General features: G+C 40.3%; 2 protein-coding genes across 11 annotated transcripts in view; one reads left to right on the forward strand and one right to left on the reverse strand.

Moving 5' to 3' along the window:
- The window catches only part of atp11a (ATPase phospholipid transporting 11A), a 41,737-nt gene extending 34,204 nt beyond the window's left edge, over nucleotides 1-7,533 (reverse strand). For all 9 annotated transcript variants that reach the window (XM_032557037.1, XM_032557036.1, XM_032557042.1 and 6 more), the window contains exon 1: nucleotides 7,430-7,533. In XM_032557037.1, the coding sequence (XP_032412928.1) occupies nucleotides 7,430-7,474 (45 nt within the window). In that variant the 5' untranslated portion in view covers nucleotides 7,475-7,533. The remainder of the gene's footprint in view (nucleotides 1-7,429) is intronic.
- Nucleotides 7,203-25,449, forward strand: tubgcp3 (tubulin gamma complex component 3). 2 transcript variants are annotated; one of them, XM_032557045.1, is made up of 25 exons: nucleotides 7,203-7,747; nucleotides 9,771-9,877; nucleotides 11,211-11,318; nucleotides 11,702-11,769; nucleotides 11,842-11,919; nucleotides 12,008-12,216; nucleotides 12,799-12,977; nucleotides 13,562-13,674; nucleotides 14,756-14,881; nucleotides 14,976-15,044; nucleotides 15,117-15,249; nucleotides 15,323-15,489; nucleotides 16,813-16,923; nucleotides 17,025-17,133; nucleotides 18,121-18,310; nucleotides 18,397-18,532; nucleotides 18,621-18,689; nucleotides 18,767-18,902; nucleotides 19,623-19,711; nucleotides 19,919-20,050; nucleotides 20,138-20,278; nucleotides 23,406-23,522; nucleotides 23,608-23,702; nucleotides 23,893-23,908; nucleotides 24,088-25,449. In XM_032557045.1, exons 1-25 carry the CDS (start codon nucleotides 7,440-7,442, stop codon nucleotides 24,157-24,159), a joined length of 3,078 nt encoding a protein of 1,025 aa, XP_032412936.1. In that variant the 5' UTR covers nucleotides 7,203-7,439; the 3' UTR covers nucleotides 24,160-25,449. The 2 variants fall into 2 exon arrangements, with proteins under 2 accessions (XP_032412936.1, XP_032412937.1); XM_032557046.1 differs by lacking the exon at nucleotides 23,893-23,908 and having other exon boundaries at nucleotides 7,204-7,747.
- Nucleotides 25,450-25,705: the final 256 nt, after the last annotated feature.

Consider the following 25,705-nt stretch of genomic DNA (forward strand, 5'->3'; position numbering starts at 1 on the left):
TACTCCTCTGACCTCTGACCTCAACCCTATTAAGAACCTTTGGAGTTTCCTCAAGCAGAAGATCTGAGGGTGGAATCCAGTTAATATCAAAACAGCAGCTCTGGGAAGGTATTCTGACATCCTGCAGAGAAATTCAAGCAGAAACTTTCCACAAACTCACAAGTTCAATGGATCAAGAATTGTGCTGTGATATCAAAGAATGTTAACATGTAACTCGGTCTGTTAAGATGTTTTTGATTGAAATAGCTTTTGATTTTAGTACATGTTACCACTTAATGCTGCACATTCAAAGAATGACCATTTGCAGTTCTTTATAAAATGTTTAGAAAATCTGCTGTGCATAATCATTTGGAACATTTTGCATTTAGAGTTTTTATTTGTGAAAAAAATACTGTTCTCATGAGGAGCTTTGTTCAGTAAAATTTGATTTATACTGTAATAGTTCATGACTTGAAAATTATACTGACCATCATTTGCATTGGCCATTTAAGAAAATTTGAGATAATATCACTTACATAATAATTTGGAACACAGTGTAGATCCAATAGCTAAGCACTGAATCTCTCTTTATTAAGTTATAACCAAGTGATATTTAATATATTTTGGTCATCTTAGCAATCCTGCAGATTGTAAAATATTAATGAGGCTCAACAAGTCAAGTTTTTCCCATGAGCTCATGTGAGAGGCAAGCAAAAATCAGTCAGGCAGTGAAACAATCCCAGGACCCAATGGCTTAGTGAGAGTCTATAAATCCTTTAGGCAAAGAGGCCAACTCCACTGCACTTTGTGGATTGTAGACAGAATGGATAAGCAGGTGTTCAATGATTAGCATGAGGCTGAGAGTAAACCTGCTGATGATGGGATACATGAGCATGACTTAAAAGCCACTTTAAAAGGCCTCAGATACATGGCTGCCCTTCAAAGTAACAGAAGTCCAACGTTGGCAAAGCAATCAAGACCTTAAGTCTATCTTGTTTCATAATCCTCTTCAGGAGAGTTTGAGCAGCCTTGGCACATGCTTAAGATGTTTTGGTTCGATGTATATCAACTTTAGCAAAAAATAAAAGTAAAATAATTGTATTTTTACTCTAAATGTGTTAACAAATGTCAAATTTGCAGAAAGTTCACCCTAAAACTGGATAGTAAAAAAAAACATTGCTTTCCATTAATTCTTGGAAATTGGATCTTCTTTTTCTACAAGTCAATGCCCATGACGCCCATTAGCAGCCAGTTGAACACAAATAAAGCCTTTCCATATTTACAACAGAAGCACAAGGATGGTAAATGTCAATTATAACCTTCTTGTCCTTCTCTGGGATCCCCTCAAGCAACCCCTGGTGTTTCCTGAACGCTACACTGAGCTGTACTATTGTACATGACTCAATAACAGGCTGCGCAAACATCCGTCTGCATTGTGCACCAGTCCGCCCATGAATTATTGAAAATGAGACAGAGCCACGGAATTCATGCGATCCTCTGCTCTCTGCGTCACCTAAATACTATTCCACCTCCCTGCTTTCCAGCATCCAGTAACAGCTACTTTAGACCTAGTAAAATGGCCTCAAGCTACTTTTTTTTTCCTCCCTAAAGCATTTCATTATGCCTCACATGTGTGGTGATTAGCTTTACTCTAGGAGCTAGCCAAAGAAACAATTACAAAACAAAGTAGAACAGAAGAAACAGACCTCAAAGAAGTGTTGGAAACTGGATTAAGTGGATGAGGACCTACTGCCCACCAGTAACCCTTTAATCCACAAGTTGAAGGCAGGAAGCCAGAGGGAAGAGAAATCCTGTTTGAGTTCATTAATTTATCTTGACAGTCGCTCAGATGACCTGATACTTGTTTGGGATGCACACTGCAAAAACATCTTACAAAGTATTTTTGTCTAATTTCTAGTGCAAATAATCAGACAAAACTAACTTGCATGTAACTTTTCAGCAAGATACAAGAGCTTGTTTTAAGTTAATAATACCTAAAATTGATGAAAATAAATATTAGGCCCACTGGCAAATTATTTCACTTATAACAAGACCTCTTGCCCATGTTACAAGTGAAATAATCTGCCAGTGGAATTAGTACTTTTTACCAATATTTAGTAGTATTGATTTAAAAAAGTTCCTATATCTTGCTGAGTAGTTAATTGTAAGTCAGTACACTTTAAATGAGACAAATCTAAGAAACTAGACAGACGTTATTGGTAAGATTGTGTTTTTGCAGAGTGACCAGACCAACCAGATCATTTCAGTTGTCATCATTCATCTTTAATGTAAGCTATAAACTCCAAAGTAAATTGAAAACTGAAATATTTTATAAAGCAAAACTAAAACTAAAATGATATGGTTTGATTATATAAAGAGGCTCAATCATTTTGGAAAGGAGTGGCCAGATCTGTCAGATTGTGAGCTTGTCCTGAGCACAGGCCTCTTCAGATCACCCCACAGATTTTTAATTGGATTCAGGTCTGGACTCAGGCTGGGCCAATCCAGAACTTTAATCTTGTTCAGGTGAAGCTAGCGTATGCTCTGACTCGTTGTTGTGCGGACCGATAAAACTGATGGTTAACTAGTATTTGAAACCAGAACCCAAGTTTTAAACTCAAACCATGATGCTACCACCACCAAACTCCACTTTCCTGTTTTTGCAGCAAACATCTTCTGGATTCACATCAGAGGATATGTTCTCAATTATATTTGGGACTCTCAACTTGATTATCACAGTCTAACACACTTTATATCACTTTTTTATATTCCTAATTTTCCCCTGAACAATTCCAGTTTGATTTTAAATGACCTGAACAGGTTGATTGTCACATTAAAGGTGGAAAATGTTTTTGGAAACCCTGGGATTTTAACAAGCCAGTTGTTTTATGTCCACCGCATAAACTAAACCTGCACAATCACTGCCATTGATCTCTTCATGCTACATCCAAAGCAATCATTCTTGCTTATGTAGGCAATGGTGAAACTGCAGCTGAGAGCACAGATGGAAATAAACGTCTGAGTACTTTTCGCTAGAATTAATCAGAAAATCATTACAGCTCTAATGCAAATAAATTACTGTTGCATTAGAGACGGCTTATATGTGTACACCTTGTCTTACACTAGCTCTTTTATATTTTCTGTGTATTAAAAGCAATTTCCGCGCAGTCTGTTGAACTTGACACTGATATGCTGATTATTAAGAGGTTCAGTTTCTCAACATGGCGGAACATTAACACTGACTTCAACTCAAAACCAGTTATAGGAGTGAGCTCATTTATAATGGACCTAGTACTTTATGAATATTAAGAAATTATTGCGTTAAAACAAGTGCTTATATTTTGCTACAAAGTTACTTTTAAGTTAGTTTTGTCTTATTTTAAGTGCACTAAGATATTTGCACAGTAAAATTACTTTAATTCATTAAAATTAATTAAGATTTTGTGTTTTTGCAGTGTATGTTTTGATGCATTAATGGAGATACTCCAGTAATTCTGCATTTTTATTTTGGATCCAGAGCTACTAAATATTAAAAAACTATTCTGCTCTTTTTTTATATATAATCCATTAAAAAAGGAAGGTAAACAGAAACTAGCAGGAGAGACATTATAGAAACTTGTATTGACCAAAAAACGTCTCAAGTCAAAACTGTAAATGTAAAAAATTAAGGATTTTAAGCCTTTACCAATCAGTATGTAAAAAAAAAAGACAGAAATGTAAATATGTCAATACATAACAAATATTAAAATGAAAAGTACGTAAAAAAAATGAAAATAGCCCTGAATTAAAATAATAAAATAAAGCAGAAAAAAGCTAAACAATTTAAAAGTTAACATTTCAGATGGTGTCAAAGGTCAGAGAGAAGATAAAGTATTTAAGAAGAGAAGAGGCCTGTCTGATATCCAAGGGAATTTACGAGCAAAAGCGCGGTCTCCTCTGAGCTCACGCTTCATGATCAGGAGCTGCTGACCTGAGGGAGTGGAGGGATGCAGCAGCTCGGACAGTCAGGGCGGGGCAAGGCCATTAAGCACTAAAAACAAATATCATTAATTCAAAAATGAATCCTAAAATACACACAGAGACAGGAAGGGAGAAAATGTGGTCAGACTTTAGTGCGTCTGTTATAAGACGTGCAGCAGCGTTCTGTAACCTCTGAAGCTGAGAGATGGAGTGACCACTGATTCCTTTAGATTCCTTTATAAAGTGCGTTGGAGTCACTCAGCCGTATTTCAGTACTTCAAGCCAAAAAAACTAAGCTTATATACAAAGTAAACTCACTATACACACAGGGAGGTGTGTATCAAACATTTATTCCAATTAATTTTAGCTAATAAAAACCCAAAGTTCAACTACCAGGGAAACTTTACAATATAAAAGACCAATAAGAAAATTATTTACATTGTAGATATTTAATGTTATGGCCTACGTAATCATGAGGAAGAGTGCTGACTTGACAAGTTATTGCATTGACACGGAGAGAAAGCCACAAAAGATCAGTGCTAAAGCAGCTGCTGTACACAAGAATGTCAAAGGAAAGTTAAGTGGAAGGAAAAAGTGTGGTAGAAAAAAGTGTAGAACAATTCAATTCCTTTGTTGCTGCTATACATTTTACAACCAAATTGTTGTAAAATGTTCTCTGGTTGAACATTTAAATGGGACATTTACAGCTACGAATGTCCCATTACTTCAACTGCAAGTAATGTGACATTACTTAAGCTTTTTAAAAGATGCATTTCTTCTAATCTTATAAGATTAAGTGCTGCATCATTTTCTGCTGAGGACGACATGCAAAATGGATGAGCGACTTGAATAAAAGGGGGGGAAAAAATAAATCCCAGCACTCTGAAAACTTTCAGTCTAAAAAAAAACTAACATGAGAATTGAACAAGCGCAGCTTCATGCTCCGGCTGAATAAGTGCAGTGGCTCTACATGCTACAGTGAGCACATTTAGTTCTCCATCAGCCTGAACGCAGGAGACAACCAAGAAACTTTGCAAACTCGGCATGTCACACTTTTAAACTGAGCTATTGGCTTACATAACACCCACTGCTGTTAAACTAATCGGAGATGGCGGCATCAGACGAGGTTTTTAGGAGCACATGAAGACAGCTCTGAGGAACTGCATAGATGCTAGCTAGTCGGTTTGGATCGTTTTATGCTGTTAATTCTATAAAAATATATATATAATATACAAGAAAATAAAAGATGGACAGCAATGTTTCATCATTCTTCGTAATCCACTCTGTCAGACTGAGGTTCTGAACTTGCTTTAAAACTTGTTTTAAAGGCTTGAAGGTTATCAGATACATATTTGGTTAAATTTTAACACTGAAAGTTCAACAGGGTGTCTTTTGCATTATGCGTCTCATTCGGTTCAGTTTATTGCGCCTCTATTGTGAAATATGTTTTATCTTCACTGAAAATCAGTCACACCTGCTCTCTTTTTAACTGCACAAGACTCAACATGTCCACATCAAGATGTCTTCAAGGTGTTCATTATTTACAGAGTTTCTGCAGGTTTCACCAACTCAAATTTAAGACTTTTTAGGACCATTATGAGTGGAATTTAAGACCTGGATCATGACAGCAATGTCGGAACTTCGTCCAGCCAAGTGGCAATGATGGAAGCAAAAACGCTAGCTAGCTTGGAAGAGTAGATTAGCAGCTAATTACTGGTAACCTTAACCGACTCGAGTCACAAAACGCAATAAGAGACATCAAACTTTTGCCTGACAGAAAAGTTCAGTGAGAAGAAACTATAATACACAAGATTAAAAGCTCATCTCAAGACAAATTTTAAAACTTGTGATTAACACATTAAAGGTCATCCTGCTTTTTTATGAATTTAAAACATTTTAATAATGTGAAGACACCGTGTTTTATTACTCTTTACTTCTCCCGATGTGGGAAACATCTAAATCAAACTCCAGACTGTTTATCATCCTGTGAGAATCTCACACTGGCCCACGCCTTGTTTGACTGCAAGGTTTATATAGCAATTTAAAAAACCTGGCTACATTGACACACAACAAAAAGAGCCCTCATCACACCACCAGTCGACTGGTGACTCATACAATCCCAGTACTGACTAATGGAATGGCATTCAGGATTTTTTCCTGAACAGCGCAATCTCTTTTATTTCACCCTATCCTTTTTGGTCGAACCGATTACAACAACACAGCTAATCAGCATCCCATATCCCATCAGTCGCTACCCCCACTTTGCATGCGTCTGGCTCCATTTCAATCTGCACACAGCAGGGATTTTGTTTAATCAGCTAGCTGCAACAGTTGGGAGGCAGCGTCTAAGCCTCGGGTGAGCATGAAGACCTGCGCAGCTCTACGTTTCAGTAGAGCTTGCTCTTTCTGGATTACTGTCAGACACATTACTGGATGCAACCTGCATCCATGCAGGCTGGCTGCTCCATTGCTGCCCATTGATTTGACTGGCAGGAAGGAAACAACAGGATTACATAATTCATGTGACTACTCCATTTGTACTCTCGCTCAACTGGGAGGGGGTCATAACAACTGTTGATCTGCAGCGTCTGCATGCCCTGACGTGAACACCTGAGAGGTGTGGACTCCACCTTTCAGTTGTTCAACCGCAGACAAAATAGTGCTCAAGTGCACAAACACTAAGCGTTATCTTCTAACGTGTCCTCATTACTGTTACTGTAAACATGCCGTTATATTAAAAAAAGAAAAAAGCACCATATTCAATTGCAAAAAAATAAATACAACAAGAATATGGAACTGGATTGTTTAACATTCATGATGCATTCAGTCACTGTGGCAGACAGAGAAACTGTTCTCCAGGTTCTTTGATGGAATGTGAATTACTAAAACAAACTGTTGTAGTCTAACAAATTGATACGATCTGATTGTACCTTTCTGAGCAGCTTTCTTCTTGCACTCTTTCACAAACTGCATGTTTAGACACGAGTTTAAAATCTAACAGAACAAACATTCATTTTAGCATTTTGATAAATAGTATTTTATTTTGTGTGCATCAAAGTTCGTGCGCTTGGTCGATACATAAATAGACCAAAAACAGGCTTTAGCTGTATTTATTTAACAGAAGAAATCACAAGCAGATTTTTCAGGATGTGAATTTTGGCCGACCACGGAAAAATTGGCCGCTTCCGATCCCGTCCTGATTGATTGGTGCATCCACAGCTTCCTCTCTAAGCTACGGTTTTGTTTTTGTTTGCTGGTTTATTTTCACCGCCACTACAAATTGGTAACACTCTGTTCAAAACAACTGGGCTGACAATGAGTCAGAGCGCGTGTTTTCATTCCCTCGCTGGAGTGCAACTTTATCCACGAGTGGCTGTTTCTGCTGAATTCGAAACCAGCCGAGTGATATGGTTTACATGTTTTCACATCGGTTGGGTCTACGGAGGAGACGGAGGCGATAAAAGGCGGCGTAGGATAAAGAAAAACTTACATATCGGTTGATGAGAGTCCGAAGAGTACTGAAATCCATCCCCATCCTGCTCGTCTTTCCTCTGCCAACACTTCTCCTCCCTTCTTCTGTTTCGGTGTTTCTATTTCCCCACAGCCGCTGGCTTCCTCTTTATTTTTCTTCTTTTGTCCATGACTTTTTTTTCTCTCAGGCGAGTCTTCTTCCTAAAGTGGAAAGGGTTTGGTCCCAAGAATGCAGCTCCAGACACGGGAGACCGGTTCTCACCTTCCGAGCCCGCAAGAAGGAAGCGCACAGCGGGGCGTCTTCTACGGCACTTTCAGGGCACTTCATCCAGAAAAAGTGAGCTGACCTCCCCTTCAGGTTTTCTCTTGCGCTCCCCTCCACCTGAGCGCGAGTACTGATAATCTCCTTGTCTCGCGCAGTGGCCAAAGCAGATTTGCTTTTATGTACGTCACGAGAGGCCAGGTGGTGCCTCTGGTCGGAGGCGGGACGCATGCGCGCTCTAGTGATTTCGCTGTGTAATTGATTAGTTGTTTTAGTTATTTATTGGTTATCGATTAGTTGGGGCCGGCCGGACTGTCCACCTGCAGGTGCATCGCAATCAATCTGTATATCATTGAATATTAATATGCGGCCATGGCAATTCTTTTTACGCAAGCTTTTAAGAATATGAAAAGTAAATGTGCAGACAGCAAGTTTGACTGGAAAATCAAATCAGCACTGATAGGTGACTCTTAAAACACTTTTGAGCTCCAATCCCCACATTACTGAATGTTATTCTAACTTTAGGACGGGATTTTCATTATAATTTTCTCAAAACCGTAGTTATTCCTGTTGGAGACTTTTTCCTTCCACTTAGCTTCCCAGTAATATGCAGACTTCGCAATAAACATTGGTGGCTTTCCGTACAATTTTATGACAAACAAAATGTCGACGTTTTTAAATTAAAAGAAACAAATGCTTTAACTATATCACCCCATTTGTTGATCTGTATAATTACAAACAAGTTTAATTTAAATTGGAATAATAGAAATAAGCCAACTTTCCAATGAAAAGTTGAAATGTTGGATGGGTAAATTCAGGATGATGAGCACTGTTCAGCTTTATTGGTCTTCTTTCAGCACTAGATTTCTACTACAGTTTCTAATGGTGTGATATACTATGTACAATTAATTTGCAAAAAATAAAAGGATAAAATTATTTGATCAAAACATTGAGTTAGCAAATATAGTCCTACTTATATCACTAAGATGTTGCCTCTGATAGATGTCTCTGTGACTGTACTTTATTTTACTTTAATTATTTACGAAATCAGTTATTTAAATATCCTTAGTTGGAATATGCCAAACAAATTGCAAATAATGTATTCTGTAAAATAAATGCTTGAGGTCAAATCGGAACCACACCCTACTACAACCACGCTACTTTGTTTCAGGGGGGAAATGTTTTCATTAAAATGTCCGTTATCCGTTTCCTGGAGACGCTTTCGGCGGGTTAATGTAGAATCATTAGTGTAAAGTTAGATAAGATAACAGCAACTACTTCTTGTTTTTGTCCTTCAAAACAAATTCTGTCAAGAAATTTGATTTTAAAAAATATTAAACAAAACATGCGATTATTTGGGGAAGTTTATGCTGTTTGGTTTTCAAACGTTTCAGTCATGTTCTAAATTAAAATATATCAGAAATTCTATATATCTTTTAATGATAGAACTACTTTAAAAATGATTGCTAGTATTGTTTTAATTTAGCATTTTATTTGTGAGCTTCTATTTTATTTTTTGGTGGCTTTTGTTGACTTGATTAAACACCTGCTATTTTTTTATTCAATCTTATTATTTTATATATATATATATATATATATATATATATACAATTTTGAGATGTTTTTATGTTTTCACTTTTTGTGTTTGTCTTTGTTTTATGTAAGTTAGAGTTTCACTTTGGTGGTTCTGCACATATAGCAAGTTTGCAACTCTGAAAAGTAACTTAATATATAATAATATTATACATTCAATATTTAAGTTATTTTTAATATTTTATATTTATATTTAATTTAATCTAATTTATTATTAATTGGTTACATTTTACTAAGTATTTATTTAGTATTGAAATTATTCTGCTTTTTATTTTTTATAGTTTTTATTATGTTTTTGGAACTGCAATTATAAATGACTCATGTTAGTCTTTTGAGCTTATTTTTTTTTTATTAATCGTTGTTGAGCGTCAGTGCTGTTATTTTGAAAGGAACTCGGTCACGTACTTCCTGCGCCTTGCTAGCTTGACCCGCTTTGTCAAGATGGCGTCGCTAAAACAGGGAGGCTGCGGTTATTTGACATCCATCTAACGTATTTATTATTTAGGGAAACGCCAGATACAATATCCACGGACGGGATGGCAAATCTGGACCAGAAATCACCCAATGTTCTGCTGCAGAGCCTGTGTTGCAGGATCACCGGGAAAAGCGAAGGTACGTCAGTTAACGTTAGGTTGGCCGCCTTATTACCACACTGGATCTTTCAAGGAACCTCCAAGCCAAAGTTCCATTCAAAAACTTGCCATTTTGTTTCAATTAAATGTATTGCGTTTCAGCTGTACTCCATACATACAACGAATATATCGAGGGATTCGACGGGGAAGGCTCGGGATTTCGGCGTAAACATTTTACGTCAGACCTCTCGCTATTTATGAATAATTAAAGGGTTTCTTGAGTTTTAACGACGTAAAACGGTTGAAGTGGCCGAGGATTGGTACTGGACTGGAAATCAACCAAGATGGTTGTCTATGTGTAGATATTTTTACAAAATCAAAAACTTACCAACATGTTAAAATGAATGCTCATGATTTGGAGACATTATCTGGTAGCTGTGACTGGACAGGCGGCACGTAGCGGGCACCTCATGATGCTGCACATCCCGCTCCTCGGATTTACTGCCCTGATCGCTTTGATTGACTGTTTTCTAGTTTATCATTAGCTCTGTTACTGTGTTAACATTTTAGCCATCATGCCGAGCAACTGGAAGTGTTCGCGGCTTCTGGATGCACTTGCACCCTGCTAGCTGCAGGCCCCTGCAGGACAGCCACGCCAAAAGACTGTCATCGTGGACGGTGGCTTTTAAATAATTCACAGTCCTCTGACTTTTTACATTTTATCACGCAGAAATCACAAACTAAACGCTTTGATTTAGGCAGCACATAATTGTGAGGGCATTAAAGTAAACACTGCTTAGCACAAATGCAAAAGGGTGAGGATAAAATGTGAATAAGTGGATAAATTGAAGGAAGACCCTGTTTACTAATTAATGGGCATGAAGCTGTTTTCTCTTGCCTTTGACCTTATCCTCTCTTTATCACTTTCAGCAAATGAATTAAACCTTTCCAATTTAGCAGAGTTGATGTGTAAACAAATCTTGGATTTGGACTGAAACCAAATCCAATTTGAAGTAAGACTAAACCATACCATAAAAAATCATTTTGCCCTCACAGATTTCTTCTGCGCTTGCTTTTTTTGTTAAGTCATGAATCTACTTGCATCGACCAAATTTATTTTGAGGCTACAGTCCTCAGTGCAGCTGTCCTGGTCCATTTGCTGCCCGTCTTCCCCTTCTCTCTCTGCCCTACTTCTTGTCCAGCTACTAATGAATAAAGGCCTCTAGTGCAAACAAACCTTAAAAAAAAGAAGCAGCTAAATGAGGGTTTGGAGTGTACAAGTGTGGAGAAATAAATAAAAACACCAAAATATAAGGTAAAACCTTTTTGCATGACGTGCTGCCCTTTTGTTTACCGATCATGTGTTTCTGAAGCCGAAGTCGCCCACCAGTTCCAGTATGCCGTGCGAGTCATTGGCAGCAACTACGCCCCCACCATTGAACGAGACGAGTTCCTGGTGTCGGAGAAGATCAAGAAGGAATGTAAGTGCAGCTCAGACTATTCATGATGGCAGCTTCAAATCATTCCGCATTGCTATTCTTTGGCATTATCTGGAAGCAGAGCGGATAATAAATCCACATTTTGTGGGCGTTCTCATCTTTACGCTGGAAAACATTTATTGCACCACAGCCGCTAATCCCAGTGGACTTGAATAGTAGTTGATGAAGCACAGTTGGCGGGAACACATTGATCTGCTCTGACGATAAAACGGAAATAGCTCAATACTTCAGAGACTGAGATGACGAGACGTCACTGGTTTCTGATTCATTTTAAATTGGACGTTTAAATAAAGTGCGAGAACTCAAACAAAGCAGCAGCAGAAACTTGTTTTAGCAGTGACGGGAGGTTTTCGTTGCCTTTGCAGTGCTGCGCCAGAGGAGAGAAGCAGACGCTGCTCTGTTCTCAGAGCTGCACAGGAAGCTTCAGACGCAGGTTTGTGTTTCCGATTAGCTTTAGCTAACCTCTGTAAACATTTCTATTAATCTATGTTTTGCTGCTCATCAGGGTGTTCTGAAGCATCGCTGGTCGGTTCTCTACCTGCTACTCAGCCTCTCTGAAGACCCCCGCAAGCCTTCCAGCAGGGTAGGAGAAGCAGCCACACAGCTTTACGATCCGACGTTTTCATCAGCTGAAAGTGAATTTAAAGATGGCTGAAACTGACTTCCCTCAGGTTGGAAACTACGGGGCGCTTTTTGCCCAAGCCCTCCCCAGGGACGCGCACTCCACCCCGTTCTACTGCACCCGACCCCAGAGCTTAGCCCTGAGCTACAGCGACAAGGGCGCCGGCCTGTCTGGAAGCGTTGGGACCAGTGGGATTTCAAGTCTAGGGGTCTACACGCTGAATGGACCCACACCGACGCCGCCGCCACTTCTGGCTGGGTGAGGTTTGATGTTCACGCTTCACCCGTTATCTTTACACCTCGCCTAAGAGGCTTCCAGTAGAAAGTTGTTAATCTGATGTTTCTGTAAAAGACGAGATACAAGAAGAACCTATTAGCTCTCACCTCTTAGCCGGAGACGTTATAACAAGTTTATGAGGCACCTGAAGGCCATTTCATCCCATTTGCTCTCATTAATGATGCAGGAGACCTTCAGTCAAAAAGTGACCAGTAAACACTCTGGGCTCACTTTTTAATTGGGAAGGAGCGACATCAAGGTTTTCTACTCTGAAATGTATGGCTACACCTTAATGGTGCAAAGTGCTGCAAATGGAAGGAGATTATTTAATGTTTCGCAAGAAATTAGATACAAGAACTCTGTTAGATTTATGTCAGGGTTCCTTTATAATAATAAATTCAAAATTGAATTTGAAAAAACAAACATTTTTCAACCAAAAAACCCGTGGCTACTTTGCCGCATTCGAGTATTTTTCCATTTTTTTCTGGCAACCAACTCAGTAAGTAATCCAACAAAGTTTCAGATTATTTCCAGTACAAACCAGAACCTTTTTGTGTGTTCCAGTCAAGCTTCCCAGTCTGCAGCTGCAGTTACTCAGTCTCTAGGCTCACGGTTAGCCTGGGCGCTCCCTATAAGCTCCTCCCCCTCTGCCGTCTTGGCTCCGCCCATAACCCGACCACCCCTCGGGCCACAAGTGCCAACCATCAGACCGGTCCGACCTCGCAGGGATGGTGATGCGGCCGGTGAGTAATGTGAACTAAGACACAAAACTAATAAAGATCAAGATTTTTTTTTTTTTGAAATAAACAATTTATTAAAGCATTAGGTATTGTTTTGAAGTAGTTATTGATGTCACTTTAGTAGTAATTTAACTCACAGAGGCAGACTAAAGAAAAACAGAAATAACCATCGGTATCACTAATCCCAAAGGAATATAATCCCAAAATGTCTCTGCAACATGAAGTAGAGGGCTGCACGTGCTGGGGAGGTCTCTGCTTGGCCCACTTCTGTTGCAACACCAGAAATGTAACTTTCCAACTATTTTCTGCTGAGTTTTGAGAACTTTTAGTTTCTAAACATAATTTTGCCAATCTAAAGTTAGAAAATAGACTAGGAAGAGCGTTTTCTGCATTAGTTATCAAGTCATCACCCTTAAGTTGCTGTGGCAATAAACATTTAAAATATTGTTCTCAAGCAGACGTGTCTTAAGCTGTTTAGACCAATTTCTTTCTTTCTTTCTTTCTTTTTTTTGCATTACGTCTCAACGTTTTTGGTTTAAATCGCATCTCCAGCTTTGACCAATCGTGGTCTTCTTCTGCCGCTGCAGGTGAGGTTAACGAGGCAGCGTTGGTGCGGGACATCCTCTACGTCTTCCAGGGAATAGATGGCAAGTTCATCAAGATGAACGCCCAGGACAACGGCTACAAAATGGACAGCAAGGTAGGCCAACGTTTGAAAGTCCCGAAGCTGAAATTCCTCAATTGGTCAGGAGATCTGGACGCGAGAGTGGACGACGGGATTAGATGATTGTTGACGGCGCTTCAGCGGGTCGATCATCGGCGTCTCTTGTTTTGTTTTCTCTTCTGTCGATTTATTTTGTCCGTCCCCCCAGGTGGGACTGGTTCCATTTTCTCTCAGTGAGACTAAACATAGGCCTCTGGTCGATGTGCTCCATCAGGACCCACTCCCACAGGAGACATAAATAAATTAGCCAAGGATGGAGGTATTTTGGACAGGGGTTTTTCCTCCTACTTAACTTCTCCACAAAGCTTCCCAGATAAAAGGATTTGTTAAGCAGATGAAAATTTAATGCATCATTAAATGTGAACTATGCCCCTGCTGGGAAACCAGTCTGTTGATGCTTAGTGGGCATTCTAAGGTATACTGGCTGCTTGATAGAAGCTGCAGTAATTTTAGTTCTCCATTAATGCCAGCTGCTCAAGGTAAATGTGTGACAAAAGACTCATCGACTGCAAAGGCAACACAAACCTACTTACTTAAATTATATAATAAATAATAAGTAATATATTAATATTCTACAGATTTTTCACTTAACCACCTAAGCCTTTATACACATTAGACATACATAATACGATGCAAAAAAAAGAAAAATATATATTTTTTTAAAGTAGAAAATAAACATTTTTGTGCTTAAAATGCAAAACCATAAGATTACTGTAGTGAAATTGAACCAGGTGAAGCTAAATCTGTGCCACTGAGGAGTTTTGTGTTGAACATATTTCCAGACAAAGGTGTTTTCATCATAATGTCATCATCACTTTTTGTATAGTTTTAGCTGAATTACTGCTCTGAGTCTGTTGTTCTTTCAGCAAATGGTCTTTTTCGAGTCTATACTTCAGTTAATCGATTGCTAAATTTGATGACAATTATTTCAATCATCAGTGCATCACGATTAATCCGCTTAATCGTTTCAGCCCTACAAAAACAACAGTCTCTATTTCCTTCTACTTGCAGAAGGAAATAACATTTACATCAACTTTATGTGCTCTTGCCTCTCAAGGTGGTGCTATGCAAGTCTCTGAGGGACACCAGCAGCAGACTGTCTGAACTTGGCTGGCTCCACAACAAAGTCAGGAAGTACACAGACGCCAGAACCCTAGACCGGGCCTTCGGATTGGTGGGCCAGGTGTGTTTGGGTTTGTCATGCATTCATTTTGTCCTTCCTGAGTTTCTTCTTCTTTATTAATCCTCTATTAATGTATTAATGCCGAACCGTGCAGAGCTTCTGTGCGTCGCTTCATCAGGAGCTGAAGGAATACTACAGGCTTCTCTCCGTCCTCCACTCACAGGTAAACGCGCAGACCGACTGCTTGTGGAGTGTCTCTGAAATCGCTGCATCGTTGATGTTTGTGTGGTTTTAGTTGCAGGTAGAGGATGAGCAGGGAGTGAACATGTGCACAGAGAGCAGTTTAACTCTGAGGAGGCTTCTGGTCTGGATGTACGACCCCAAAGTGCGACTCAAAACGCTGGCGGCCCTCGTCGACTACTGCCAAGGTGGGTCAGGTTCCTCCTCCGGCTTTATGCGGTGCGTTCATCTTTACGTGACCAGATCCGTGTGTGTCTGCAGGTCGTAAGGGAGGAGAGCTGGCCTCTGCGGTTCACGCCTACGGGAAGACAGGAGACCCGCAGATGAGAGCGCTGGTCCAGCACATCCTCAGCCTGGTGTCCCACCCCATTCTCAATTTCCTCTACCGGTGGATATACGACGGAGAGCTGGAGGACACGTACCACGAGGTGCGGTCGTTTCCTGTTTGGGCCACGTCTGATCGGTGTACTGAAACGCTCCTGAACGCCGCGCTTAACGAGGTCGTTTTGAAGAAAAAAACTCGTTAAGAGTTTATGGCTTGTTTCGGGAACATTGTTCCCTTCAAATGCTCCGATGTTTGACCCCGACGAATGGCAGCATTAGGTGGAGCTGGAGAGGGGAGAACGACCGCCTCTTAAACGAGAACTGATGAGAGCGGCGTAATGGAGACCGCCATGATGGATGCGTCTCCTTTTCACCCCCCTCAGCCTCTCTCGCATGTTATTTATGGATTCGCAGTTATCTGCTGCGCTGGAATGGATTTAAGTGCTGTGTTTAAGACGATCCAAATTAAATTATTAAACCTTTCAGAGTAAAAATCACCCAGGAGGCCTCGCACAGTCGCTACAGTAACGGTTGATAAGACATGAAAAATGTAACACGTGACTTTTAGAAAAATATTTAGGTTATTTTTTTTTTAGATCAGAACTGGTGAGTGAGTGGAGCTGAATCGAATCCTAATAAAAATGTACGCTGAAAAATCTAATATGAATACATATTAAGAAAATAAGAAAATTGACTAAAAGTTTTCAGAGTTTTAGTGTAACACTGAAAAAAAACAGCATTTCTGTCCAGTTTGTAGTGCAAATATCAGTACACTTGAAATAGGACTAAATTCAGCAAGAAATAGGCAAATTACTTTCATTGGCAGAATTTTTCCACTTACATCAAAACATTTTTAGGATTTTATAACTGAAATGATTTGCCAGGTGAACTAGTACTTTTTCATTAATATCAAGGAATTGTTGATTTAAAACAAGCTTCTATATCTTGCTGTAAAGTTACTTGTAAGCTCATTTTGTCTAATTAAAGTGTTTTAAGATATTTGCTATATATACTAGATTTTAAACAAAAAAAACTTGGTAAGATTTTGAGTTTTTGCAGAGTAAATTGTGTCATAAATTACATATTTTTCAACCAAGTATTTACTAATCAGTTGACTTCCCAAGGCATGTGGCTGCACTGAATTTTATTGAAGCGGTTAACACAAATGCAAGCCACACCTTTCAGATGTTAGTTAGTAAAAAATAAAAGTTAATGTCATTTTGCTTTCTTTTCACTCCACAATTATGCACCATTTTGCTTTGGTTATCACAGAAATACCATAAAACATATTAGTATTTTTGCAAAATACTCTTTAAAAACAGGCTTTCTGGAGGAACGGTGATGTTTTCTAAATCACACTGCAGTTAATGTTTGTTGTATAATGGTTTCAAAAGAATCTCTCCTCTCTTAATCTTGTTTGCTTGTAGTTCTTTGTAGCGTCAGACCCAAACGTGAAGACAGATCGTCTGTGGCACGACAAATATTCCCTCCGGAAGTCGATGATCCCCTCGTTCATCACCATGAACCAGGCTCGCAAGGTAAAACGCTCACAGGCCTCCGTGACAAAAGACACGACGCCATGGAAACAGCAGAGAATCTCCACAAGAACCAATTATCTTCTTTTTTTTTGTATTTTTAGGTCCTGCTGATTGGCAAATCCATCAACTTCCTGCATCAAGTTTGTCATGACAGAACGCCGCCGGGCAAAATCACCGCAGCGTCCAAACCTGCCGACACTCCAAAAGATGGTGAGACTCTCGCTTTGTTTAGATTTCTTCTTCTGTTTTTGCTCTTTTTTCCCCCCCTCTCGCACTTAAATATTTCAGATCAAATATCTAAAATAGTACTTTTCCTTAGATTTGTTTTTGAAAAGTGTGACAAAAAAAACCCTGAAAAAATGCGTTATAAAGTACGGGACTAAATACTTTTTCACAGCACTGTACATATTGAGCTCTCCAGTGTTGTTGTGGAGTCAGGCATGCTAATGACATCACTGTCCACTCTGTATTGATGGTCATATTGACCAATGTTAGTGGACTGGCAGGGATCGATGCTTTTACCGCTCACCGGCTTCGTCCTTCTGCCCTTCTGACTGCGGAGGCCAGACCGGTTCTACTTAGCCAGAATTCATTGATCCAGACTCGGTTTGATCTGCAGGTGTATCGCAGAAAATATTGATACGCTGGACTGGAAATCCAGTCAAGGTTACTACCTTCTGTTTTGTTTATCAGACGCATGATCATGCTCAGTTCGTGCATCATCTGACAAGTCCACAATTTTTCTTCCATAAATTATCTTCTCATTGTCTCCTTATTTTTTATTTTTTTTTATCTTAAATGTTAAAATGTATGCATTTTTGTACAGATTTGACTTAATTACTGCTCTATTCTTAAGAAAATAGCCTGATTTCGAGTTTGTATACACCAGCTAACATTCAATTAACTATTAAATTAGCTGACATTTATTTCAATAATTGATTAATCATGATTAATTGTGTCATCCCAAGTCAAAAGAGATTAATTCTAGTCTGGATTACTGCTTTTTGATACTTGTCTTTGTAATTTAACGTTTTTTTTGTTTCTTTGCGTTTTTTTTGTCATGTAAATTGCTTAAATATGTTTCACAACTAAACCTGACTGTAAAGTTCTTTTATAAATACATATTGTTATTAATAAGACTTCGGTGTGGAGCCTCGTCAATGCCTGGATCTGACTCTGGTCTCCGCTCTCCTGCAGCCGCGGAGCTGCTGTCTGACCTGGAAGGAGCTTTCCAGGAGAAAATCGACGCGGCGTACTTCGACACCAGCAAATACCTGCTGGACGTTCTGAACCGTAACTACCTGCTGCTGGAGCACCTGCAGGCCATGAGGAGATACCTGCTGCTGGGCCAGGGAGACTTCATCAGGCACCTCATGGACCTGCTAAAGTCTGACCTTCCCCGCCTTCTGTACTGATCAAACTGTCCCAGCGTCCAGCCGGAACGTGGGGTGTAACTGTGTCGTTTCTTGGCAGGCCTGAGCTCGCCCGACCTGCCACCACGTTGTACCAACACAACCTGACAGGCATCTTGGAGACGGCAGTCAGGGCCACCAATGCGCAGTTTGACAACGCAGAGATCCTAAAGAGGCTGGACGTTCGCCTGCTGGAGGTGCTGCTGCGTTTTCGTGGTGAGAAATCCAAAGATATCTTTTATATTTTTGCTGACAGGTGGCGCTGTGTCTACGTTTTGGCTTCAGGTGTCTCCCGGTGATACGGGCTGGGACGTTTTCAGTCTGGATTATCACGTTGATGGACCCATTGCAACAGTAACGCCCATCTCTGAAAATCACTTATTGATCAAACGTTAACCTGCTTCTAAGATATATTTCTTTATGGTCATCAGGTGTTCACCAGAGAGTGTATGGGCCACTACCTCAGAGTGTTTAACTTCCTGTGGAGAGCCAAGCGAATGGAGTACACACTGACGGACATCTGGAAGGGACAGATGTGCAACGCCAAGCTGCTCAAAACCATGCCTGGTATGTTACACACACACACACACACACACCCCATCCTGCTCAAATACTCTTTACACTTTGTTTTGAAGGCTAATGCTTATTAAGAATTCAATCAGCACTTCATATGCACATAAAAACGTGTTAAACTACCTGAGGCATTAATACGTTTTATTCTTTACTCATGCCCTCATATATTAATTATTGATTTAATAAACATACAAAACAAAACTAGTTTTTAAAACAACCTTTTAAAAAGTTCAAAGCAGATTCTTTAACAAGGCGCAGGTCTGTCACCATAACAACATTTTGCAGAATGATAAATTGTCTCACAAATTATTGAACAATAATATTGGGGTTTTTGTTAAAACCATTTCCAAGTAATATATTGCATGTTTGCTCACTCAGAGACCAATAAACTTTGATTTCATGAAGAACACTCAACACTGGAACTGGAAGGCATTTTAAATAACCAAAAATGTAAACGAAATGACCAAAAACGATTAATAAAACGTAAGTAAAAGAAAAACCCACATGCAGCCGAAAACATAACTGAACAGATCATGAAGTCTGTGTGAAGAAAATTGCTCTTCAGAAAATATTAGAATGGAAATTATCACACTCATTCAATTTTTTTTGTTTTTTATATATATATAATTGATTCATTTAACCTTGTTTTGTTTTGTTAACCTTGTTTTGACTTCATGGGTAATTAGTCTGTACCTGTCCTCCCTCGCCCTCCAGAGCTCTCTGGTGTGCTGCACCAGTGTCACATCCTGGCCTCTGAAATGGTTCACTTCATCCACCAGATGCAGTACTACATCACCTTCGAGGTCAGACCATTAGCTCTGCTGCCACCACAATGCTCTGCAAGACAGAAAACCAGCAGCTGCAGACCGACATGTTAATTCAAAATAACCACATTGTTCATTAAGTGGATTTTAAATATTAAAAGAAGTTATGGAAGCATGAGTTGTGCATCGTTGTCATCTTACAAGTGTCCAACTTGACTCCTATAAACTGTGTGTGTGTGTGTGTAGGTGCTGGAGTGCTCATGGGATGAGCTGTGGAACAAAGTGCAGCAGGCCCAGGACCTCGACCACATCATCGCTGCCCACGACGTCTTCCTGGACACCATCATCTCCAGATGTCTGCTGGACAACAGCAGCAGGGTGGCGCAGCGTTTTCTACTCCGTTTCATCCCGCCTCCCCCCCGTTTGACTCACTGGACTCATTCCTGCTTTTATCTCTCCCTCTAGTCCCTTCTGAACCAGCTGAGGGCCATATTTGACCAAATTATCGAGTTTCAAAATGCGCAGGACTCCCTGTACCGCTCGGCGCTGGAGGAGCTCACCCTGCGGCTGCAGTTTGAGGAGAAGAAGCGGCAGAGGGAAGAGGAGGTGAGAAGTGGAGATGAGCTGAAACGCACACAGATCTGCCTTTCTTTGGGAAGATATTCCCTGTTTTTTTTTTTAAAAAAAGGCATTATCAAGGATGATAACCTCATAAGCGCCACAAGGTTCCTGGAGCGTGTTTGATATTGCTGAGAAAAACTAAATTGTATTTATTTGAAGATAAAGGTAGAACTAACGTTTGGGAGACTCCATCAGAAGTAAGTGTCACTGCAACTGCTGTAGTTTCAGAGAAAATGAATTATAAAATTATTTTAAATATTACAGACGTTTTAGTGAATGTGGTTTTTAGGGTTTTTTTGCTCTTGGTAAAGCTTGGCACCATCTACAAAAATGAGGATTTCTGTATCTTAACTTTAACTTATTTTTATTATCTAAAATTGCTTGTTAGGCCCGAGCAGCAAAGCGCTGCGAAGGCCTATTGTATCTGTACTGTTTATTATTACGATTCTTCCCACCTCTTCGTGTGCCCTTTTGGGGGCTTTATCGTATTCAAAAACTCACCAAACTTGGCGGTCGCGACTAGAAAATTTAAAAATTTTGAATTTTAAGGTCGTCACAAAAATCGCAAAAAAAATTGCTCAACGGTGGCAACTAGCAATTTTCTGTTGACACAATGGTATGAACGTACTTCATCGTAGAGACATGAAATTTGGTACACTTATAGAGCTCACCAAAAGACTCAGAACTTACATTTAATGTTATAAGCCAACTATCACAGGAAGTCGGCCATTTTGTATTGAAAGTCCATTTTTGATCTCGATTTTGACGTTTACAGCCTTCGTATTTGATCGAACTCCTCCTAGGGATTTCGATTGATCGGCTTCAAACTCGGTCAGTCTGATCATAAGGCATGTTTGATTTAAAGTTATCAAAACGGTGACTGTATGAGCTTGCTGAAGGGGGGTTACCAGGGGTCAAAGTTCACCTACTCGCCATGAAACACGAAACTCTTATATATCCTGCACAGAAACTCACAGAGACACCAAACTTTCAGTAATTGATCATCATTAGGTGTCCTAAAAGACCCTGTGGTGAAATTATGACATCGCTTAGGCCACGCCCCCTGAGAGCAGGAAGTGTCATGTTTTACTGTGAACGGTCGCTATCTTAGCCCTTTGACCTAATCAACATGAAACTGTGTCCAGAGACAGAAGACATGTTGGTGTGTTGTGGCTTCAAGCCCTGACCGGCTGCGATGAAGCAGCTGGGTGTAGCGGCGTGGCGAAGTGACCTGTAACGCCGATGCCATACGTTTGCTTCTAGATTCCACATGTTTCGACCGAGCTGCACCAAACTTGGCCTGAGTGATCCTGTTGTGATGCCTGACAATGCTATGTCATCATATTATGACGTCATCTAAGCCCCGCCCCCTCAGAATGAATTAGAGAGATCTTCTGTGTAATTACATAATAAACAGTCAATGTTTGTCGTTTGTAGGGCAATGCTGCCCTCTGCTGGCCACTGAAATAGTTTCATTATTTCAGTAATTCGACACCAGAGGGCAGCATTGCCCTACGAATGACTAAGTTGAATTTTGTAATGAAGAGGAAAAAATTAAAAATTTGTAATTCTAACACAAAAACTCACAGAGACACCAAACTTTCAGTTATTGATCATCATCTTGTGTCCAATAATATCCAATGTTTAAATGATGACATCACTTAGGCCACGCCCCCTGACAACAGGAAGTCTCGTATTTTACTGTGAACGGTTGATAGCTTCTGCACCAAACTTTGCCTGAGTGAATCTGGTGGGATGCTCGTCGATCCTACGTCATCATATTATGACGTCATCTAAGCCCCGCCCCCTCACAACAGAAAGTGCTATTTTTTTCCTTGGAAACTTTCATCTATGGCTCTCTTGACCTAATCAAGGTGATTCTGTGTTGGATGACAGATAGGAAGTTGGTCTCGCTTGCTTTAAAGTGCCAAGAGTTTTCAATGGCGGCAACGCCGTTCGTATACGTTTGCCTCTACATTCCACATATTTTGACCGAGCTGCATCAAACTTGGCCTGAGTGATCCTGGTGGGATGCCCGTCGATCCTACGTCATCATATTATGACGTCATCTAAGCCCCGCCCCCTCGGAACAGGAAGTGCCGTTTTTTTCCTTGGAAAGCTCTGTTTATGGCTCTCTTGACCTAATCAAGATGATTTGGATGATAAACTCTGTCAATGCTCGCTGCTGGCTGAACCGTGTGGGCGTGGCCAAATGGCGAATATCAGTCCCTCGCCATATATATACGTTTGGCTCTAAATCACACATGGATCATCCGATTGACGCCAAACTGGATATGTATGACCTTTGTTCACCTCTAAAGAGCCCGACGAGGTTGAAATGTAATTTGACTCCACTGCGCCCCCTAAGTTAATACATGGGCTGTATCTCCTCGATGCATCGACCGATCTCCACCAGATTTTTTGACAGTCGTCTGGGAGCGCCGCCGAACGCATTCACGCGTGTCGCCCCGGTGGACGGGCGGGGAAAATGCGCGACAGCTTCTGCGGCGGCTGGCGGGCGGCGGTGCTGGAAACTGCGGCAGAGCTTCTGCGGTGGGGAGCGGGCTGCGGTTCTGGAAACCGCGCAAGAGCTTCTGCGGTGGCTGGAACCCCCGCGGTGGCCAATAGGCCGGAGCGGCGCTTGCTGCGAGGGCCGCCCGAGGCTGCTTGCAGCTTTAATTTTTGATTTGTTTTTAAATACAGACGATTTTTTAAAAATCCGTTTATAATAGAGCAGTACAAATTGCAATATTTGAGTCCAATTCAAGAGTATTTTTTTAAAGTCCAGTGTAAAATGTAGGCATATTTTACTGAAAAAAAAATCAAAACTATCAAAATATATGCGCTTTTTTTTCTTTTTTTGTCACTACCAGACTTCCATACATCTGATGGTGGTTCTTGGTCACTGATATCAGTGGTCATAAACTCTAAAGCTCAAAAGCTTCTTTTGGGATGCCAATGTGCTCCAAAAAACAAAATCTATTACGTAAAGTAAATAACATGTTAAAAGTTCAAATCTGCAGAGCTGAAGAGGTTTTTAAGAAGTTGTCCACTGAATTGCCCATGCACAGTGAAGTATCCCAGCAGGACTGATGTCTGTCTGCTGGTTCAGGGCGAATGGGGCGTGACGGCAGAACAGGAAGTGGAAGAGAAGAGGCGGATTCAGGAGTTTCAGGACACCATACCGAAGATGCGATCCCAGCTTCGAATCCTCACCCACTTCTACCAGGTTCTGTCCGATTTTCCCCGTCGTAGGTCCGACTCCATGTTTGGGTAATCCAGCAGCTAATGACTTCCTGCTTCCATCTGTTCAGAGCATCGTCCAGCAGTTCCTTGTGCTGCTGATGACCAGTTCAGACGAGAGTCTGCGCTTCCTCAGTTTCAGGCTGGACTTCAACGAGCACTACAGGTCAGACTGCTGAAACTCAAACTAATCTACGTTTACAGTTGATTTATTTTGAAATCAGTTCTATCTCCTAATTGAAACAAGGTCACACACAACACCTTAGGGATCAGGGAGTGTGGGGAAGTTTCTGTTTTACACCTAGCTTTTTTTTTTTTAATTTCACTTGTGTTTCCTTTTTTCAACTGACCGACAGAGGAGCGAGGAGTCAGGTGAGGCTGAAGGGCTCTTAGAGCAACAGCAGGACACTTTAGGTAGATTTATTTTCTCCCCTAATGGGAAAATATAAAGCACCCAATAGTCGATTAGTTGAGAAGAAATGTGCGTTTTCACCTCCACATTTTCTGCAGCGAAACCGCTTTTCTGAATTTTCTGATTGAATTTCTATCAGGGCCAGAGAACCGAGGCTGCGGGCGTCGCTGGGCGCCACCAGAGGGCGACGTCTGTCAAACATCTGACGTGAGGACCGCAGCTCGGAACGGCCGACGCTTCCCATCGCAGCACGGGGCGTGACCTCACGCACACACGCCACCTCCGCCCACCGCTCTGGAGACGCCATGGAAGGGAAAAGCATCTGGAGCAGACCAACCGTTGACAGGATCTGGGCTCCAAATGAGAATTCTGAAAAGAAAAAACATAATCGATTTTAGTTGGAACGAGGAGATGAAAGACGCAGCCGTCGGACTGAGCTGTCCAGGTCACCTCACATGGCATGCCTTACTAAAGGAGGGAAAACTATTTCTCAGCCTGGTTGCCAAGTCCAGTCCCAACACACACGTTTGTACATAGTGTAAAACAAAAGTGTATGTAAGTGTTGAAGCTTCTCTATACATCCACATGTGGCTTTCTGTCTGCCCACCAGAGGGCGACCAATTTGAATCTGAGGCACATTTCTTTTCCATTTTGTTTTTATAGAGGTTATTAAAATAATACAATCTGTTAACTGTTAGTGCTATTCTTCAGTAAATCTGTCGGGAGTTTTTGGTTTGTTTTGTTTTTTAAAAACAAAGTTTTAGTAGTTTGGAGAAAACCAAGCAACCAAGCGGAAGCTGAAGGAACAAACTGGATGTTTTATTTACAATCAAGACCTGATTGTAATATGTTTCGCTTTCTCTCAAAAGGGCGTATATCATATTTACAGAGTCAAAGCAAATAAGATATTTAAAGTGTGAAACATCGATTACAATCAGCTCTTCTAATGTTTGTTTTTTTCCTTTTTCAAGACAAATTGGTCCTTTACGAATGTTTTTCTCAAGTTAACAGTCTTTTGAATAATTCGTTCAAAATAGGAACCGATTGTCTATGTGGATGATAGCATAGTGTTTGTACTGACGGAAGAATTTGATCTGTGCACAAAACATAGAAGTAAACAGCCGAACAATGAAATTCTTCTCAATTAAAAAAAAAGTGATGTATGCCCTTTTAAAAGCTGATTACTCTGACAGTTTAGCTTGTTCACAATCATATGAGATTTAAGACACACAAGTGATGCACCCTCGGATTTACAGAGAACCTAAGCTCAGAAGTAATCCATTGAATAGTCTTCATAACTTATTTATTTATAGTTTTCAAAAAAATAAGGAATCTGAAATGACTTAATTAGTATTTTAAATGTGTTCATTTTAAACTGTAAATGTTCCTTCCTTCTCAGAGACTTAAGTACAATCGTCAAAACAAAAACAACCTCGCATCTCGTCACCACAGGGACTATTTCCTATTTCTAAATTGTACATATTTCTACATTAAAAAAAAATCAATGTCTAAATAAGTATTTGTCAGAAGATGTTTACTTTTACAGCTTATTTTTCAGAAGCACGTCTGCTCCAGGTGTGATAATCGAGCATTTAAGTTGGGTCCGCTACATTTACTCAAGATGAGTCTCGAATGTAGATCACGAAGTGAGGGAGCCGTGATCCAACATCAGGGATGGTTTAAAAACCTGCTTCAACGACTCATGTTTCTCTTCAATATTTCAAAAGTAACAGTTCATTTGGTGCCGATCGGTACGT

Source organism: Xiphophorus hellerii, chromosome 24 (assembly GCF_003331165.1).
Source record: "Xiphophorus hellerii strain 12219 chromosome 24, Xiphophorus_hellerii-4.1, whole genome shotgun sequence".
In the NCBI taxonomy this organism is placed as follows: Eukaryota; Metazoa; Chordata; class Actinopteri; order Cyprinodontiformes; family Poeciliidae; genus Xiphophorus; species Xiphophorus hellerii.

What these genes read in the sequence shown, in the direction of transcription:
- tubgcp3 (XM_032557045.1), top strand. Translation starts at nt 7,440, where the DNA reads ATGAGAGTCCGAAGAGTACTGAAATCCATCCCCATCCTGCTCGTCTTT. An exon ending in GATCACCGGGAAAAGCGAAG is followed by an intron (nt 9,878 to 11,210) that starts GTACGTCAGTTA and finishes GTGTTTCTGAAG; the next exon opens with CCGAAGTCGCCCACCAGTTC. An exon ending in CCATGAACCAGGCTCGCAAG is followed by an intron (nt 16,924 to 17,024) that starts GTAAAACGCTCA and finishes TTGTATTTTTAG; the next exon opens with GTCCTGCTGATTGGCAAATC.